General features: G+C 35.4%; 2 protein-coding genes across 5 annotated transcripts in view; both read right to left on the bottom strand.

Moving 5' to 3' along the window:
• LOC108990247 (carboxyl-terminal-processing peptidase 1, chloroplastic) overlaps window positions 1–9201 on the bottom strand; it is a 30942-nt gene extending 21741 nt beyond the window's left edge. The window contains exons 1-3 of one of the 4 annotated variants that reach the window (XM_018964145.2): window positions 8709–9201; window positions 8389–8590; window positions 7617–7754 (exon numbers count right to left, since the gene is read on the bottom strand). In XM_018964145.2, the coding sequence (XP_018819690.1) occupies window positions 7617–7754; window positions 8389–8439 (189 nt within the window). In that variant the 5' untranslated portion in view covers window positions 8440–8590; window positions 8709–9201. The remainder of the gene's footprint in view (window positions 1–7616; window positions 7755–8388; window positions 8591–8708) is intronic. The other 3 variants (XM_018964143.2, XM_018964144.2, XM_035689057.1) reach the window with 3 other exon arrangements.
• Window positions 9202–12458: 3257 nt separating this feature from the next.
• LOC108990272 (coatomer subunit zeta-2-like) lies at window positions 12459–17179 on the bottom strand. Its single transcript, XM_018964186.2, has 6 exons — window positions 17035–17179; window positions 15386–15545; window positions 14878–15025; window positions 14703–14780; window positions 13054–13138; window positions 12459–12911 (listed from the first exon to the last, which is right to left on the bottom strand). The coding sequence occupies exons 1-6, from the start codon at window positions 17035–17037 to the stop codon at window positions 12852–12854; spliced, it is 534 nt and encodes a 177-aa protein (XP_018819731.1). The 5' UTR covers window positions 17038–17179; the 3' UTR covers window positions 12459–12851.
• Between the last annotated feature and the right edge of the window lie 1877 nt (window positions 17180–19056).

Here is a 19056-nt window from a genome sequence, read left to right as displayed (position 1 = left end):
ATGCATATATTATTGATCTTCCATCACATTTTGGTTACCACCCTACTTTCAATGTTGAGGACTTAGTTGCTTATAAAGGCCATTTCAATCCCTCCAGTGATCCTTTTCTGCCTCCATCTGTGAACCTTGATCCTGAACCTTTTGTAACTCCTAATCTAACAGATTTCTCTTTGACTGAATAATTCATCCTCTCCCCTCTCATTCATTAAATAGTCAAAATAGATTACATCCAATTAGCCATTCGAAAACTGACTTCCTATCCTATAGGGATTCAAATATTGGATAAGATTTGTTTCCCATACTTATCTACATAATCTAAATATTCAAATTACAAATCATATAAATCCTATACAGCTGTCCAAATATATCTATACCAGAAAATACATAGATAACATAGGAATTAATTCAAATAAATATAATCCACTAATATCCCCCCTCAAATTGATGCTGGTGTATCTACTAGCATCAATTTGCTAACTAGGAATTGATGCCGCTGTCTTGTCATCGCTTTCGTGAATATATCAGCTACTTGAAGATCCGTAGAGATATGAGGAAGAATAATCGACATAGCCTCATAGGCTTGACGAATATAGTGACAATCGACTTCAATATGTTTGGTACGCTCATGAAATACTGGATTGGCAGCAATTTGAATGGCACTAGTGTTGTCACCATGAAGAGGAGTTGGCCGATCTTGTGAAAAACCAATCTCTTGAAGAATGCCCCGCAACCACATCACCTCAGAGCATGCTGCTGACATAGCTCTATATTCAGCTTCAGTAGAGGATTTAGAAACACACTCTTGCTTTTTGCATTTCCAGGAGATGAGTGAATCTCCAAGAAAAATACACCACCCAGTTGTAGAACGCCTAGAATCTGGGCAACCAGCCCAATCGGCATCACTATAAGCCATAAGTTGTAGAGAAGTGCCAGCAGGAAAAAATAACCCACGATTAGGGGTCCCAATCAAGTATCTAATAATACGACGAACAGCCACTAAATGCAAGTGCCTAGGAGTGTCCATAAATTTACTGACAATATGGACCGCATATGAGATATCCGGACGTGTGATAGTGAGATAGATTAGACTTCCAACAAGCTTTCTATATAATGTAGAATCAGAAAGTAAATCACCCTCATCCTTCCGATACTTCACATTGACTTCCATAGGAGTATCAACTGAAGTAGTCTCCCCCAACCCAGCCAACTGAACAAGGTCCTGGGTGTATTTATGTTGATTAATAAATAACCCATGTGGCTGATTGTGAACTTCCAGCCCCAAGAAATAAGTCAATAGTCCCAAATCTTTCATATGAAAGACCCTATGAAGATGCATCTGAACCTTTTGAATAAATTCAATATCGGATCCAGTAATAATGATATCATCCACATAGACCAACAGAAAAACAAAGCCAAAATCACTCTTATGAAGGAACAAAGAAGCATCATACGCACTCTGAGTGAATTGAAACTCAAGTAAGGTATTGCGAAACTTCTCAAACCAAGCTCTGGGAGCTTGTTTTAGACCATACAATGACCTTTTCAGCTTACAAACATCATTAGCTGAGGAAAGGGGCATACCAGAAGGAAGTTTCATGTAAATTGTTTCTTTTAAATCACCATGAAGAAAAGCATTCTTCACATCCATCTGATGCAATTTCCAAGACTGAGAAGCGGAAATAGCAAGAAGGAGACGAACAGTCGTCATCTTAGCAACAGGAGCAAACGTCTCGTCATAATCAATCCCATATTCTTGTCTATTTCCCAAAGCTACCAAACGAGCTTTATATCTCTCAAGGGACCCATCTGATCTAAGCTTCACAGAATACACCCACTTACTACCAATAGGTGTCACAGAAGAAGGGCAAGACACAATATCCCAAGTGTCATTGACCGCTAGTGCATCCATTTCTACTTGCATGGCATCCCTCCAACACTCATGTTCCATAGCCTGCTTATAAGAGGAGGGAATAGCAATAGAAGAAAGTGTAGCTGACATAGAAGAATGAGATGAAAAACCATACCGATTCGGGGGTTTGGAGACTCTAGAAGTATGCCGGCGTGGTGGTGGATCATAAGATGTGTCAAGTGATTGATCAGGAGGCACGGGCGGATGCTCAGGAGGGGCAAAAAGAGCGGTCAGATCTTCTGGATGAGATGGTTTGCGCCTGGTGTAAACACAACCAGGTTTAAACCGAGCGGAAGCTAGTGTAGAAGTTGTATCTTTATCTGAGAAATTTGGCAACACACAGAAACTAGGAGGAATAGGGTCTATATGAGTATGAAAAAATTGTTGTTTGTCAAAGAACACCACATTGCGAGAAACTCTAATGCGTTTAGCTTGAGGATCATAACAAACAAAACCCTTCTGAAAAGAATTATACCCTAAAAAAGCACATTTGACTGATTGAGCAGAAAGTTTGTGTCTTTCGTGAGATGGAAGATGCACAAAACAAACACAACCAAAAGAGTGCAACTGAGAATAGTCTGGAGAGTGCCCAAATAGCAAAGAATAAGGAGAAACATTGTCTAATACTAGAGTAGGTAATCTATTAATTAAATATACAGCAGTAGACAAAGTTTCACACCAAAAACGAGAGGGCACACCCGAATCAATTAGGAGAGCCCGGACCATATCAAGAAGATGACGATTCTTTCTTTCAGCTACTCCATTTTGTTGTGGAGTATATGGACAAGAACGTTGAGAAATAATTCCTTGATCTTGAAGAAATATTTGAAACTCAGTAGATATATATTCTCCTCCTGAATCAGAGCGAAGAACCTTAATAGAGGTAGAGAATTGATTAGCAAGATAAGCCAAGAAACGCTTGAATACCGAAAATACTTCATTCTTAGTGCGAAGAAAGTAAATCCATGTAAAACGAGTATAATCATCAATAAACGTCACAAAATATTTATAACGATCATGAGATTCTATCGGGGCAATACCCCACACATCACTATGAATAACATCAAAGGCACGAGTGGCATGAGATCCTTTTGAAGGAAAAGGCAAAACTTTACTCTTAGCTAACTTGCATGTATCACAATCAAAATTTAATTGAGCAAGAGAATAGAGATCTTTATTTCCTATTAAACCAGAAGATGACAACTTATGAAGTATGTGAGAATTGGGATGGCCCAACCGCCTATGCCAATCCTTCACACTCAAAATACCAACATTACAAGAAAACGAAGATAAAGACTTTGACTCAACAGATTTGGAATCTAAACATAAAGGAAACAGCCGACCCTCTTTAGGACCCCTCGCGATCATCTTCCCTGTCACCTGATCCTGTACAAGACAACCAGAAGAAGTGAATGACACTCTACAATTTCTGTCAACTAATTGTCCAATAGAAATCAGATTGGTATTTAATGAAGGAGACACCAAAACATTATTTAAGGAAGGAGAAATGTCACCTACGGCAGTGATAGGTAGGGAACTACCATCTGCCGTGTGAATTTGAAGAGGACCAGAATACCGTGAGACATTAACAAGAGAGTTAGAGGTACTTGTCATATGATTGGTGGCACCGGAATCAAAATACCAAGGTTTAGAGGCAGATTTGGTTTTACCTGAAATACCAAAAGCTGAAAGAGCTGAGATTATCATTTGTTGGACCATTTCTGGTGTAATAGGAATGGAATTTTGAGAAGTGGAAGCTGGAACATGAGAGGAAGGGACCAAGGTAGAACTGGCAGCACTAGTAGCCTCAGCAGCAGCTGAATAGGCAGTTGCTTGGCGACGTGGCGGACGTATTGGGCAATCCTTGATAATATGTCCTTGCTTCTTGCAATAGTTGCAAGTTTTCTTAGAACAATTTGCAGCAAGATGCCCATAACCTTTGCAACTATAGCATTGAGTAGTGCTGAAATCCCTCCCTTTGATTTTTCCTTGAGCTGCATATGCCACAGGAGCTGAAGTAGTTTGTTCCATGGCTGTTTGAGTCATCAATCTTTGCTCCTCTCGAAATATCTCTCCCAAACACATATCAAGTGGAGGCACCGGATCTCGGTTCATCAGATTAGCACGAATAAATTCAAATTCCGGCCTTAGTTTCATAAGAAACTGTGCCCGCATACTTGCTTCATGAACAGCTTGAATATCGGCCAAACTTGTTGCTGGAATTGAAGTGTATACAATATCTGTATACTCAGCCCACAAGTTGCAAAAACCAGAATAAAACTCCTCCACAGAGAGAGCTCCTTGAGAGAAATTCGACATCTCTAGTTCAAGGTGAAATCTCCTTGCTGCATTATTCTGAGTGTACAGCCGCTTGAGATGATTCCACATATCACGAGCATTCTTGAATGAGCGTAAATTCAAGATAATGTGAGGATCAACAGATCCTAGAATCCAAGACATGACTCGGGCATCCTTGCTTTCCCAAGAAGCCCGCTGAACTTTGTCTTCTGGTGCCACACTACTCCCATCAATATGACCCCAAAGTTCCTTTCCTTTCACCAAAATTTGAAACTGAAAAGACCATGCAGCATAATTCTTACCATTGAATCGAACCAGAAGGGAATCTCTAATTTCAGAAGACATGATAGACAAGAAACCCTAGATGTAACAATCCTCACCAAGGACCAAACTGCTGCAGAAAACGTCGATAGTCTGAGAAGTGAGCACCCTCACACAGTACAACGTATCGCAGCCCAGAAAACAGTCACAGAAGGTGCCGATGACCTCAGAAATCCACAGTACACTCTGAAACAGAGTGCCGATAATCACCGAAACAGAGAAAATTGTTTTTTTTTTTTTTTCCCGAAACAGAAGCCAAAGATCGACGCAGACAGCGCCGATAATGCACAAGGAACACTACGAGGTTGTTGAAAGTCACAAGAAACCCCAACCTTCAACTCAGACAATGCCGATAGTCACGCGGGAGGTCAAGAACAAACAAGGAAGGCACCGAGAAGCACACGGAAGACCAAACACGAACTCAGCCAGCGCCGAGAATGGATAACCCACAAAGAAATCCCCCGAGAAAGGAAAAAAATTCGTAGAAAAAAAATTATGAACCTGCTCTTGATACCATAACAGATTTCTCTTTGACTGAATAATTCATCCTCTCCCCTCTCATTCATTAAATAGTCAAAATAGATTACATCCAATTAGCCATTCGAAAACTGACTTCCTATCCTATAGGGATTCAAATATTGGATAAGATTTGTTTCCCATACTTATCTACATAATCTAAATATTCAAATTACAAATCATATAAATCCTATACAGCTGTCCAAATATATCTATACCAGAAAATACATAGATAACATAGGAATTAATTCAAATAAATATAATCCACTAATATAATCCACTACCATCCATCACAGCACACAAAGATAAAATTGATACTATTCTAGATGAACAGATTGTGTTGACCAATGATGGAGAGGTTCAGCGTTTCCTTGTTCGTTGGGTCGATCGACCAGATTCTGACTGTACATGGATTCCCAGAGAGACACTACAGCAGCTTGATCCAGATTTATTAGAGCTTTATCGGAGCCAGCAGGATCTTCCTTTGCCTGGGTCACCAGACACCTGTTCTAGAGAAGTGGGTAGGGACACCAGATTCAGACCTTCACTCACACGTGTTTATGGCCGTCGGAAGAAGCGTGCTCAACCACTTAGCTTATGGTTGGGTGATTGATTGCAGCCTTAGTGTGACTCATCAACTTGACAGAATCAAGCTTTTTCCACCCCGGGAGAGTTGATGAGGACATCTCCTTCTATTAATGTTTTAGTTATTTTATTAATGTTTTGTCTATTTTATTTAGGGTTGTATTGCCCTACTACTTAAAGACATTTTCTATTTTTGTCATTTTATTAATGTGTTAGTTATTTCATTTAGGGTTTGTGTTGCCCTACTACTTAAAGACATTTGAAGGAATTTTGTAGTTAGTTGATTTTGAATGCAAAAACTGATGCGCTAGCCGCCCCTCTCCAGTCCCGAGTGCTTTCTTCTTCTCCCTCCCTCCTCTCTCGTTCATTTCTCTCCTCTATTTTCTTAATACTCTGTTCTTCCTCTTGTCTCACTACTATCCTACATCACCTTCCCTGCCATCTTTGCGCTTGCTAGAGTAAAGAAGGTATCGATTGCCGACTTTTTGGTCTTCTCAAATGGTACCCCTCAATAGAATATTGACTTCATTAGGGCAGCCTATGATTGGGAGTTGGAGTCTATTATGGAGTTCTTTGCGGCATTATATTCCGCAAGTATTCGAGGGGGCTCCGGAGACAAGATGCATTGGAATCATTCTAAGAAAGGTATTTTCTCTATCAGTTCTTTTTATCAAAAGCTCACGAACTCCGGAATGTCTATGTTCCCATGGAAGAGCATATGGAAGACGAAAGCTCCTTCAAAAGCAGCTTTCTTTGTCAGGACAGCATTTTTGGACAAGATTCTCATCACAGAAAATTTGAGGAAATGACGGATTATTGTCCTAGATTGGTGTTGTATGTGTAAGAAGCATAGGGAGTTAGTTGATCATTTGCTTTTACACTGCGAGGTGGCCAAGGTTTTATGGGATGATTTTTTCTCAAGAGTCGGATTGTCTTGGGTTATGCCTTGTAGATTGGTGGATTTCCTCGCAAGCTAAAGAAGACTATACGGAGATTCTCAAGTAGCGGCAATTTGGAAATTGGTACCAATATGCATGTGTTGGTGTATTTGGAATGAGAGAAATGCTAGATGTTTTGATGATCAAGAGAGAACAATGGATGAGCTTAAAGTTTTCTTTTTTAAGTCATTGTTCATATGGGCGGGGGCTATAGTTGGTACCGGACTTAGTGTCCATGATCTTCTTCTTTCTACTGTAACCTCTAGCTAGGCATTTTTTCATGTATATTTCCTGTGTACCTGGGCTTCGCCTATTTCTATGAATACAAAATCTTTGATTACCTATCAAAAAAAGTGTAGTAAAAGTTGGCACTACTGAACAAATAGAAAAATATAATGGCGGCAAAACCCATCTCGATAGTTAGGCATATGCGTGCCTTGACCATTATCATTACCCTTTCCATTTGTCTCAGGCACACAAAGAAATCTAGTGGACTTCACCTAGGAAAGAAAATCTATAAATTTTTTTCTTTGTTTGTCACTTCTTTATATTGATATTCAGTTGCAGGAACAATCTTTATGTTAGTCTTTCCCCATTGTACTTCCCCATCTTCATGTGGATAATTCAACATTATGCACTTGGGAAAAAACTTAACATAAATACAAATAAACAGACCAAGAAATTGGTGAAAAATGACATGAACCATATCCAACAAATACGGTTTTATTTTTTTAAATAAGCACCACAGCTTAGAGACCAGAGAACAGAGAACCGTGGATACAAGGCAAGTATTAAAGTAAAATTTAGATAAAATGCAGTGGTTCAGAACTAAAATAATTACCCAACCCAACAGAATCTCAATTAAAAACATTTTTTTTATAAGTAGAATCTCAATTAAAAACATAATATTCATTGTTGCACAAAGAAAGAGTTTTCATAACATATGAACTCCAAGACTCAAACAGTGAATCAAGAGTTCAGTATAAAGAAAGGCACAAACTGAAACAAACATTTGCATGTTGCATGCACAATTTTAGCTCCGTAGGTACCTGTCTAACACCAGCAGAATGTGCAGGGCCATCCAACAGGAGTCCTAGTACCTTCAGTTTTACACCACCATCATCTTCCAGAACTTCCCTAAGGTTTAGCCCAATACCACTCATGTCATACCTTGCCATCTTGGTGAACTTTCAACAATGACAAAAGCAGCATATAACACGGAAACAAGAAAACTGAAAAGTTCGTAAGTAAAGACCATTATGTATGCCTAAGGGAGACACAACAAATGTGAAAACAAATATCAAACATAAGCATCAAGTACACTAATGTCCTAAGATATCATTTCTTTTTGTAAGGAAAATGTAGCAACAAGAGTGAAGGAGGGAAGCAAAGGCAAGCAAATTGATAGCAGTAACCTACAACCACAATCACCTTAATGTTCTGCTTTCAATTGGTAAATTAGAATCACAATTAAGAGAAACCCGACCTCGACTGCTTGAAAGTTCAATAGGAGAGAAAAAAATAGTAATATAACGAATTCAAAAGAAATTCTATCAAATTCTCTGGTTAGGGCTTATCCACATATCATTTGCACTGCGGAAAGATTTTTTTTTTTTTTTTTTTGGAAAGATTGCAAGCACAAAGATTAGCCAACCAACGGTGTCGACCACCGTTCTAACTAACATACAAGGACCACTCCCTGCTTGTAGTGTGCCTGACAAGGAGAGAAGCAAAGGCATGCAAAGTCCTATTCAGTCTTCACACACACACACACACACACACTGAGATACATGCATAAATATATAACTGTGTGATGATTACCTCTTCAGGGGAAAGGAAACGCGTATAAGGATCACCCAAGCTCGCCAACATTCGTTTGATAATATCGTGGGCCTTTGACCTCGTCGGAATGGAAGTGGTCAGAATATCTTCTTTTTTTCGCTGGAAGCATTTAAAGGCTATATACGTCAAAGGGGCCCCGTATTAGCCATTAGGCACTCAAACAGTCCCAGGAATTAAAAAGCTGTTGTCAGTTGCCACAGCAAGAAATTTACTGGTTCGTCTCTAAGAACTCGCACACATATTCATAATTACATACGAACACACGTATCACAGATATAGTTATCTCAATTTGTATGTACCTTCCATGTTTGGGGAGACCAGCGATGGCGACCGGTGTCGAGAAAACTGTCGTTGACGATTTCCCAAGCTTCCTCCACAATCCCCTCGTTAGTCACCACTTCCGGACCAGTCTCGGCCTTCACTAGTCGCTCGTCTTCGCGGCAGAGCTCAGGCGATGCGTCATGTGTAGTAGACAAAGACGAAGAAGTAGAAGGAGGAGGAGGAGGAGGTGATTGAACTGTTGGAGACTGAAATGCAATGGAGCACGGAGACGAGAAGAGGATCCCGAAGGAGAGAGCTCCGGATAGAGCTCCAATCAGGGATTTCTTAGCCCAATCAGCAGAAATGCCATGGGTGGTGGTGAAATTATTGAAGAGGATTTGAGGCTTCCGAGTTTCTGATGGTGATGGTGATGGTGGGAGGGTGGGCAAGGAGCTTGAGAGGGCAGAGACCCTCATCTTTGGCGCTGGATTTTGGTTCGGTGGTGGTGAGGATGCGAGTGTTATTTCTTTTCTTGAATTTCATAATATTCAGTCCTCAATTGATGTATTATATTTTGTTTTTAGTAGTTTTTTTTTTAATTGATTAATTTATAAAATTATTACAATAATATCGTGTTAATCAGTGCAACTAAAAATAATAACATCTGGACTAAATGCTTTTTGTACTTAGTACTTCTTACCATCTGTTTACTGTAGTTATATATATTTTTTCTTTTAAGTATTTTTTAACATATTTAATCATTAATAATTTAATATTAAATTAAATATATATTATTTTACTAATAATCACTTATTTAACTATTAAGTAAAAAAAATAAATAGAATAGTAAATAGATAATAGGAAATAGTAAATCTATCATTATCTTTTTAGAAAAAGGGTTATGCTATTCACTAAGGGCATAACTGTTAGGTTAGATCTGATTTTGAATATTTTGTAAAATCGAACTGATATCTACCGGTCTTGAAAATTTAAAAATCGATACTGGACCGATTAATCACAGAAATTGGAACTTACAGTTTTCGAATTTCAATCTTCTGATTTTACAGATAAACAAAATTATATTCCAATAAAATTTTAGCAAGTTATTGAAATATTAGATTAAAAGTTTTGGCTAAAAAATTATAAAATTCAAATTTATACATTAATATCAAAATTCAAATGTTTTATTAAAAATATAAGATTAATTTATGTTATATCATAAATCAAATGTTATATTAAAACTTTTAAGATTAGTTTTATGTTATATAAAATGTTATACATGGATAATAAGATTAAAATTTTATGTTATATTAATTAACAATTTAATATATAATATATAATATAATATAATATAAAAATTATATAAATAATGTTTTATATATAATATACAAAAACTTAAAAATATATATGTATATATATACTGATCTGATTCGGCTCAAATCGATTTTCATATTATACTAGACTGGTTTAGAACCAATTTTGGATTTTAAGAAACGGTTACGAACCAAACTAAACACACCCCTACCATTCACAAACTGGTTCACCAGTCTTTTTTACACCCATGCTATTCACAAACTAGTGTCATAATACATCATCTATATTATTGATATGATACAACTTATTTGCAAGTTTAAGGTCATGTTTGGCTACCAAAGTCTTCCCAACACTTTCTAAATATTATCGTACTTTTAAAAATACTTCACATGCCAAACAAATTAACAAACAACTTAAAATACTTTCAATGGGACCCACAAACCCACTTTAATCTCTACTTATAACTATTCACAAACATTCTATAATACTTATCACTATTATATATAAATAAAAAATAAAATCACTATAATATTTATCACTATTAAATATAAATAAAAAATAAAATCACTATAATATATAAATAAAAAATATTTATCACTATTATATATAAATAAAAAATAAAATCGATATCATATATAAATAAAAAATAAAACCACTATAATATATAAATAAAAAATAAAATCATTATAATATATAAATAAAAAATATTTATCACTATCATATATAAATAAAAAATAAAATCACTATCATATATAAATAAAAAATAAAATCACTATAATATATAAATAAAAAATAAAATCACTGTAATATATAAATAAAAAATATTTATCACTATTATATAAATAAAAAATAAAATCGCTATAATATATAAATAAAAAATAAAATCACTATAATATATAAATAAAAAATATTTATCACTATTATATATAAATAAAAAATAAAATCGCTATAATATATAAATAAAAAATAAAATCACTATAATATATAAATAAAAAATAACATTTTTATAATATTTATCACTATTATATATATATAAATAAAATCATTATAATATATAAATAAAAAATAAAATCACTAAAATATATAAATAAAAAATAAAATCACTATTATATATAAATAAAAAAAATATAATATAATATATAAATAAAAAAATAAAATCACTATAATATTTATCACTATTATATATAACTATTCACAAATAAAATCACTATAATATATAAATAAAAAATAAAATCACTAAAATATATAAATAAAAAATAAAATCACTATTATATATAAATAAAAAATAAAATGCTATAATATATAAATAAAAAATAAAATCACTATAATTATAAATAAAAAATAACATTTCTATAATATTTATCACTATTATATAAAAATTAAAAATAAAATCATTATAATATTTACCATTATTATATATAAAAATAAAATAAAATCACTACAATATTTATTAATATTAAAAAATCATTATAATATTTATTATTAAAAATAAAATCACTGTAATATTTATGAGACCCACACATTTTTCAACTATCTACCTAAAAGTCAACAACTCAACATACTTCACACATCCAAACAACTCAAAATACTTTCAATGGAACCTACAAACTCACTCCAATCTCTACTCATAATTATTCACAAACATTCTTAACACTTCTCAAGTATTCTCACTACCCAAACGTACCCTAAATCTCTTAAAAGTTTTCATACAAATCAAATCCTGTCACGTCAACATAATAGAATGTGTGTCATTAGCAGTACATATTCCATATTGTTAATGTCATAGGATTTGATTTGTAAAAAGATTTAAATCTAACAAATCAAATCGTGCCATACGAATGATATAAATAATGTATTTTTTTTATAGGTGTCTATAAACAATGTATTCTCGTACCAACTTGTAAATAGAATAACAATTTATATATGCTACTTGGAGTTTGGGTGGCCAAATTGTGGAAAAAACAGTTTCCTCCCCTAATAAAAACACATTTAGACCTGATTTGGATAGAAGAGTAATCTCAATTCATCTAATCTAACCGTTACAATTTTTTCAAATTTTTACACAAAATATAATAAACAATTCAACATTTTTAAATCTAAAAATAATAATAATATTAAAAAATAATATTATAATAATATTTTATTCAATTTTTATCTCAATTCGACTTATTTCAACTCACTATTCAATTGGCACCTAATGAGATGAGTTGAAAACACCTAATCTCATCTCAAAATTTCTCATAATTTTCTTCACAAACATCACTCAAACACAAAATATATTTCAATCTCAAATATTCAATTTTTTCATCTAATCATTACCTAATCATTACAATTTTTCCAAACTTTCAATCAAAACACAAAAAATAATACAATTTTTTTCACATTTCAAAACAAAAAGAATATTCAAACAATTTTTCACTTTATAATATTTTTATTCAGTTCTTTCTCTCATTTTACAAAACTTAAAAAAAATCTTAAGTCAAACTATTTCATTACCATTCACAAACTATTTCACTGCTATTTACAAAATTTTAATCTCATTTCATTACTCAAACATGCCCGAACGTACGAGGCCCCCCAATTGAAAGCATTGGGCAGTAGCCAGTAGGGGAGTTTGATTCTACCATGAAAATCCAAATACTTGTTATGTATGTGTGCAGGGGTTCATCTTACTGCCTCCAAAGTACAAATTAATCAAGTTAACCAAAAGAGAACAGAAAACAAATTGATTCAAATTAAGGAAGCTACCAACATGCATGCAGCCTTGCAGGATTAAAGTAAATTTGAGTACACCGAAAATATTGGAGCCAAGCAGTACACAAAAATATGTTCCCTCGCCGCTCCTCTGTGCTTGTCCAACATAATCATCATGTAAGGAGGGATCTTGTTAGATGTTCGCGGGCGGTGGCTAATGCTTGACTTATTGTCTGCAATAGAAGAAAAATAAAAAGTAAAGGAAGGTTACAACTTGAATATGCTACTCTGGTTTAACCAGAATGAGTTTATTTTTTTAGATGAAAGGGAATAAGGGGAGGGGGTTGAGAAGAACGAAGAACAGGATTTTGATACCTGCTCAGACAAAGAGGCACCAGAATCCATACTGTTACTTGCAACCTTCCCCGCTATAATATTTGCATCTGTCTCAAGAATAATACTGCAGCCAATACAAATAAGTTAAATCTGGATGGGAAGACATGACTACATTGCAGGCTGAGTGGGGAACACAAATAGGCATTTTTTACTATGATTGGGTATTGACTTAATGGGGACGGATTCACTACTTGAAAAAGGGACCACAAATGTTCAACCCTGTTTCCCATCCGTTCCCATCTGTGTCAAATAAGTTCTTAAAATGGAATTTACAGAATAAATACAGATACTAGTGGTGTTCCACCAGAACTTGTGCATATATCAGTACGTGTGAATTTCATATTGGACTACAAAGGGAAAGCAATACAAAAAAAACCACCCAAGTCTTCCTGAAAGCCCGTCAAAGTTGAGAAAGTAATTAACTAAACTATTTAAAGGCCAATAAGTATTTTTTTATTGGCACCGGGTGTTCGGGAACAGCGTCCCGACTAATCTAGGGTGCATAGGCCCTTGACGTTTCCGCAAATGCACCTTGGGTAATTTAAGCGGAAAATTTCCTAATCTGATGGCCCCTAAAAATTACTTGCACCCAAGAGGATTCGAATCTTAGACTTGAAGGGAGCATACCACTACGACCAAGGCCTTCACCACTCGAACACACCCCCAGGGGTTTAAAGGCCAATAATTTGTCGAAGCATTATGAATTAATGTCTATATAAAAGCCAGCCATCAAGCACCAGTCATGCAGCTCAACATTGCAAGGTCGATAATCCTCAATCAAGAAGAGTTGAACTGAGACCCTCACTTCTTGAGCATATGGCCAACAAGAGTTGGGGACACCTAACAACTAAGAAACAACTAGCCCACTTCCCACAAAATTAGGTTACTGATGAGGTGTCAAAAGGCCACTTATAATTCTAAAACATTGTGGTACTGGGAGGATTTAGGAGGGTTGAGGAGTCGACGCCAAACTTCAACAAAATTCACAAAACTTACCATCACTTTTGAATAAATGACCAGAAAAATACCGCACATAGTTTCTTTCGATGAATGTGTGAATATCGAAATTTGGAACTCACCTAAGAACTATTACCGTTTTGATTAGCAGTTAAAAACATTATAGAGATTTTGGATTGTCCAAAAAAAATTAATTGAAGATACTAATTGCAAACTACAAAAAGTATCTTTAACAATATGACAGCATCACACCAAGCTACCAGATGGCACACCCCTACAACTAGCCATGGTCAATCGTCATAGCTCCCCAACTAACCAGACACTGCCAAAATGGAATACTGAAGCAAATGATTTGGGCACAGCAATTCCCAAATATGGTTTTCATGAACTAGCGTGCATGCTGTGCCTAACAATAACATATAACTACTAAATTCCACAAAAAAAAAATCTTCTAAAACTAATTTCACCAAATAAATTTTTACAAGCAAGGATTTATAGGCTCTAAGTTTTCAATAAAATTCTTGTTTACTGATAAAAAAAAAATAATTAGAATCAAGACTTTCAGTTTTAGATAATAAGATCAATAAAAATAAAGCCAAGAAACTTAACAAATAGAAGCTTGCAAAGCAAAAGAAAGTGGAAAAATATAAACAAAAAAGCAAATTGCTTACCCGCCGTCAATAATTTCATCCATACATAATAGAATGAGATCCAAGTTTTCTAGTGCCTCCTTCTTTTCCACGTTACCTCTAGAACAAAAACAAACAAAAGTAGATAAGAGAGTATATAAACAATGATAACCTCAATTGAATTACAAAATAAGGGCCAACAATAACAGCATTTAACCTAAGAAGAATGCCAACTGCATCAAAAAATCCCTGGAGAACAGTGGCTAAGATGAGCTCGTTTTCGTCTTCACCCCCAGTGACAAAAAAGTGAAGGTCTTGAGCAAACTTGTAAACAACGATGTTATTCTCAAACATTCCTATTTCAGCTGTAAATAAAGTAGCAAGATGTTAATATGTAAACAATGAGAATAAAAACTAAGCACTGTAAATGTAAATAATTGCTTTCATCCACCAATAAATACAAAAAAGGATTAAGATTCATATTCAGGTGATCAAAACAGAAAGGTTGTCACTCACAAACCAAATTCAACGCAGTAAACTTACATAAAATTCTCATAAGAGGATGATTATTTCAAAATTTGAGTAATTTATCTTCCAATGTCAAAATCAGCAGTGTTTTACATAGAGCCAAGGCTTGCATGTCTATAATGGGAGAGCCAAGTTTGCGAAGTTGCCCAGTGATAAAAACGAAGCACTTCACAACTAGACAAAATGGAAACAGGTACCTTCTGTCCGTGCATTTGTCTTTAGAGTCTTAGTATATACAGCTTTCTCAAATGCTTCCTTTGCATTATTTGTCAACCAGTCATCTGAGTAATACTTGGCAGCAACACGCTTCCCTTCAGAATCCAAGAGTAGGATGTTTTTTATTGAGGGGCATGACTCCTACAAAATAAAAATAAAAATGGTAATTAAATTACCATTAACTTGATTCTTAACAGTATCATCGTGACTGTATTCTAACCCTGCCAAGAGTATCCACCACAACATCTCTAAAACGATGGACTAAAATAGATTATTTGACTAATAACCTATCAAGAGAGTATGAAAGTCAGCAGACAATCTTGAGCTCCCTGCAGTCGTGTAAAGATAAAACATTTGAATCAGCAGCACTGCTAAACATGGAGAACAAGATGTCTAACCAGCCACAGTATAACACGAGCCAAAGTAGAATGCGATAGTATCATATTAGGCTTTGATCGAATTTAGCCTCTTCCCTCCCAGAGCTTTAAATGCCACAAGAGGCTTGGTGGATACCTTCTATTGCTTTTGGATAGAACAAATAAACGAAGATAATAGAATCACATTTTCAGATCACCAAAACTGATATCTTTTAGTGGAAGTTTATACCTCCAAATCCCAAATTTGTTATTTTTTTAGTATTTGATGAGTTGTGGTAACTTAATTAGAAGTTCACGAGCTCCCAACAGAGGCTCCTGATGTAAAGTATACTAACATAGACGCTATAAAATACCTATTTCCTAGCAATGGTCATGATTAACAGATTAAACAGTAAAGAAACATATTAAAGAAACATAAGAAAGAAGTTTGCAAAAACAAACCCATGGGATTAGTTGGGACTTTGTTCCAAACACCCGGTACCAATAAAAAAAAGGTTCTGTAATTATAATTTGAGGAATGCTAGACTGTAACTATAAAAAAAATATTCTGTAATTCTTTTTTTCTTTTTTTGATAAGTAAATAAAGATCTTTATTGAATAGAATGAACTAGGCAATACCCAAGTACACATGAAGTATACAAAGTGAGACTCCTAAAAACAATATTCCGTAATTATAATTTGAGGAACGTTAGACTTCTTTGGGATCATGAATTCTTAGTTTCTTTTATAATTTACCCATTTTCAAGTCTTGATCAATATGTTTCTAGGCACATGCTTCTTCAAGAGAGTAATTTTTTTAAAAAATTTTTTTTTCTTAAAATTGGTGAAATTTTCGATCAATAAGATAAACTCGATAAAAAAGGAAAGAGAAATCATCTCCGGTAGATCTGGAGCACAATAAACACACGGTCCCATTTGCCACACATTTACAATCTAGTGTGTACTTTCTGCTATTAATAATATTATTATTTATTTATTTGGTGGGAGGGGAGGGGGATCTAACTCTAAGAAACATATTTATGAGACCAACTGTTAGAAAATATGGGAGATCGGATGTCTTCTATCCACACATATCGGATCTACGTTAACAGACACATAAGACTAAATCCGAACAATGAAATTCCTAGATGCAGTTCAAAGTAACAGATCTAGGTCTGAATCAAACCCTAAAATGCTCCAAACACGCATAATTTGGATCAATTGAGGATTTGAGACATATTACTAGCTTAGAGAAAGCAGGAACAGAAACTTACCATGTCGCTTGGCGAAACTTCTCAGGGAAAGTCTGGACTTTTGAGCCCGTGTACGGTTGTTCAGACTTCAGACACGAAGGAAAGAGATGAATATTGAACTGTTGAACAAGTGCCAATTGTAATAAGAAAAAAAATGGAGGATTAGTAATAGGCGAGATTTTTAATATTATTTTTATTTTAAAATTTTTAAAAATTAAATTATTTATTATAATTAAATTATATGAGTTAAACTTTTTGTATTCAAACATCTCGTTAATAAATTATTAGGAATTCGTTTTTTTTTTCCATTTTATATTTATTAATTTTTAATGATTCTTCTACGTTGTCTATGATTATTATTTTTTTAAAAAACATTATAATCAAGAGAAAATAAGTATTATTCGTTGAGCATGCAAGTACATATTTTTTAAAAGTTTAATTTCAAAGTGTTCCTCAAACAAATATAATTCTCGGTTTGTTGCACCATTGTTGAAGTTTTGCTCTGATACAAAATGACTTCCATAAAAGGAATTAGTATAGAATCAAAACTGTTCGAAGTGTCAAGGGATGGGAGGTTTGTGTGTCTTACAGAGAAGGGGTGGAAAGTGGTAAAAAAGATGATGTTGGGGTTGGGGACTGTACGTTGGTTTTACAAGGCATTGGAGGAGTGCTTGAAGGGGGAGGGAAAGGGTTTATACACTGCCCACAGGAATGGGGATAGGGGATACATCGCTCAACGTTGCATCAACTCTAGGAGAGAATATATGGCGTTGGTGGAGTATAGTGGAGGAGGACGCCGGAACTTCATCTTCATACTAGGGGACACGGATAGAGTGGGGTGGAAAAAACTCGTGGTGGTGCTGAAGGAAGTTGGAAATAGTGGTGGTTCACGACTGTTTCCACCAGCCACGACTCTGTAGAATATGAATTTAGGATCATATAGTGATGTTCTTCGAGGTAGCAGAGAGGTGGAGAGGACTCGAGACGTGAACTGGGCAGAGAAAGTAGGTCTGCTGAAGCAAGGTCCTGTCACTTCTTTGGGTAATTATCAGTTGCGGTAGGGAGATGGCAGAGTTCCTGTTGCACTGAAAGAAGAAAACGTGCTGAAAGCTTTTTATGCGATATGGAGAAGCAATTGGGAGAACTAACTTATAAAGTGGGATGACTAAAACGCTGTGTTGAAGTAAATGGGTTGAGGGAGTTGGGCTTGGGTCAGGGATGGGAAGTTGAAGGCCAATGGGCCAGAGAACCCATAGATAAGGGGAAGGGAAAGGGAGTGGACAAGGAAAGGGAAGAGGAAGACTGTCGGGTCAGGGTATGGGCCACGGGCCTCAAATAGGGGTCGTCAGTATTTCAAGTTCGAAAATATGTAGTTAGCAGTGGACGGTTTTGCTGAGAAAGTTCATAACTAGTGGTCTTCTTATCAGTTCTCAGATACCCCTAGTTTCATTCTTGCAGGTAAGCTAAAGGCCTTGAAGCAAGATTTAAGGAGGTGGAACATGAAAGTTTTTGGCAATATTGACAATCAGAAGACAATCCTTTTGGAGGAACTTCAGGAATTGGAGGAACAATTGTTGTTGGGAAATGCCTCTGAAGAGGCTTTGTTGAGGAAGAGTGTGGTGGTGACTGAATTGGAGAGGGTCTTGTTGATGGAGGAAACATCGTGGTGTCAAAAATCCAGGGTCCTTTGGTTAAAAGAAGGGGATAAATGTACGAAGTTTTTCCATAGGGTGGCCAATTCTTATAGACGCAACAACACTATTGAGACTCTTACAGCAGGTAATCAAGTACTTTCTTCTCCCCTTGATCTAGAGAATCACATTGTGAACTACTATAAGAATTTGCTAACAGAGACGTTTGGTTGGAGGCCAAAGCTCGATGGTCTGCCTTTTGAGTCCATTGATACGCAGAGTGTGAGTTGTTTGGAAAGACCCTTTGAAGAAGATGAGGTGCATAAGGTCATTAGAAATATGGCCAAAGACAAAGCTCCGGGGCCGGATGGGTTTTCGATGGGGTTTTTCCAGCATTGTTAGGAAATTGTGA

Source organism: Juglans regia, chromosome 4 (assembly GCF_001411555.2).
Source record: "Juglans regia cultivar Chandler chromosome 4, Walnut 2.0, whole genome shotgun sequence".
In the NCBI taxonomy this organism is placed as follows: Eukaryota; Viridiplantae; Streptophyta; class Magnoliopsida; order Fagales; family Juglandaceae; genus Juglans; species Juglans regia.
The sequence above is the reverse complement of the archived record's forward strand: the minus strand, read 5'-3'. Positions and strand labels throughout refer to the sequence as shown.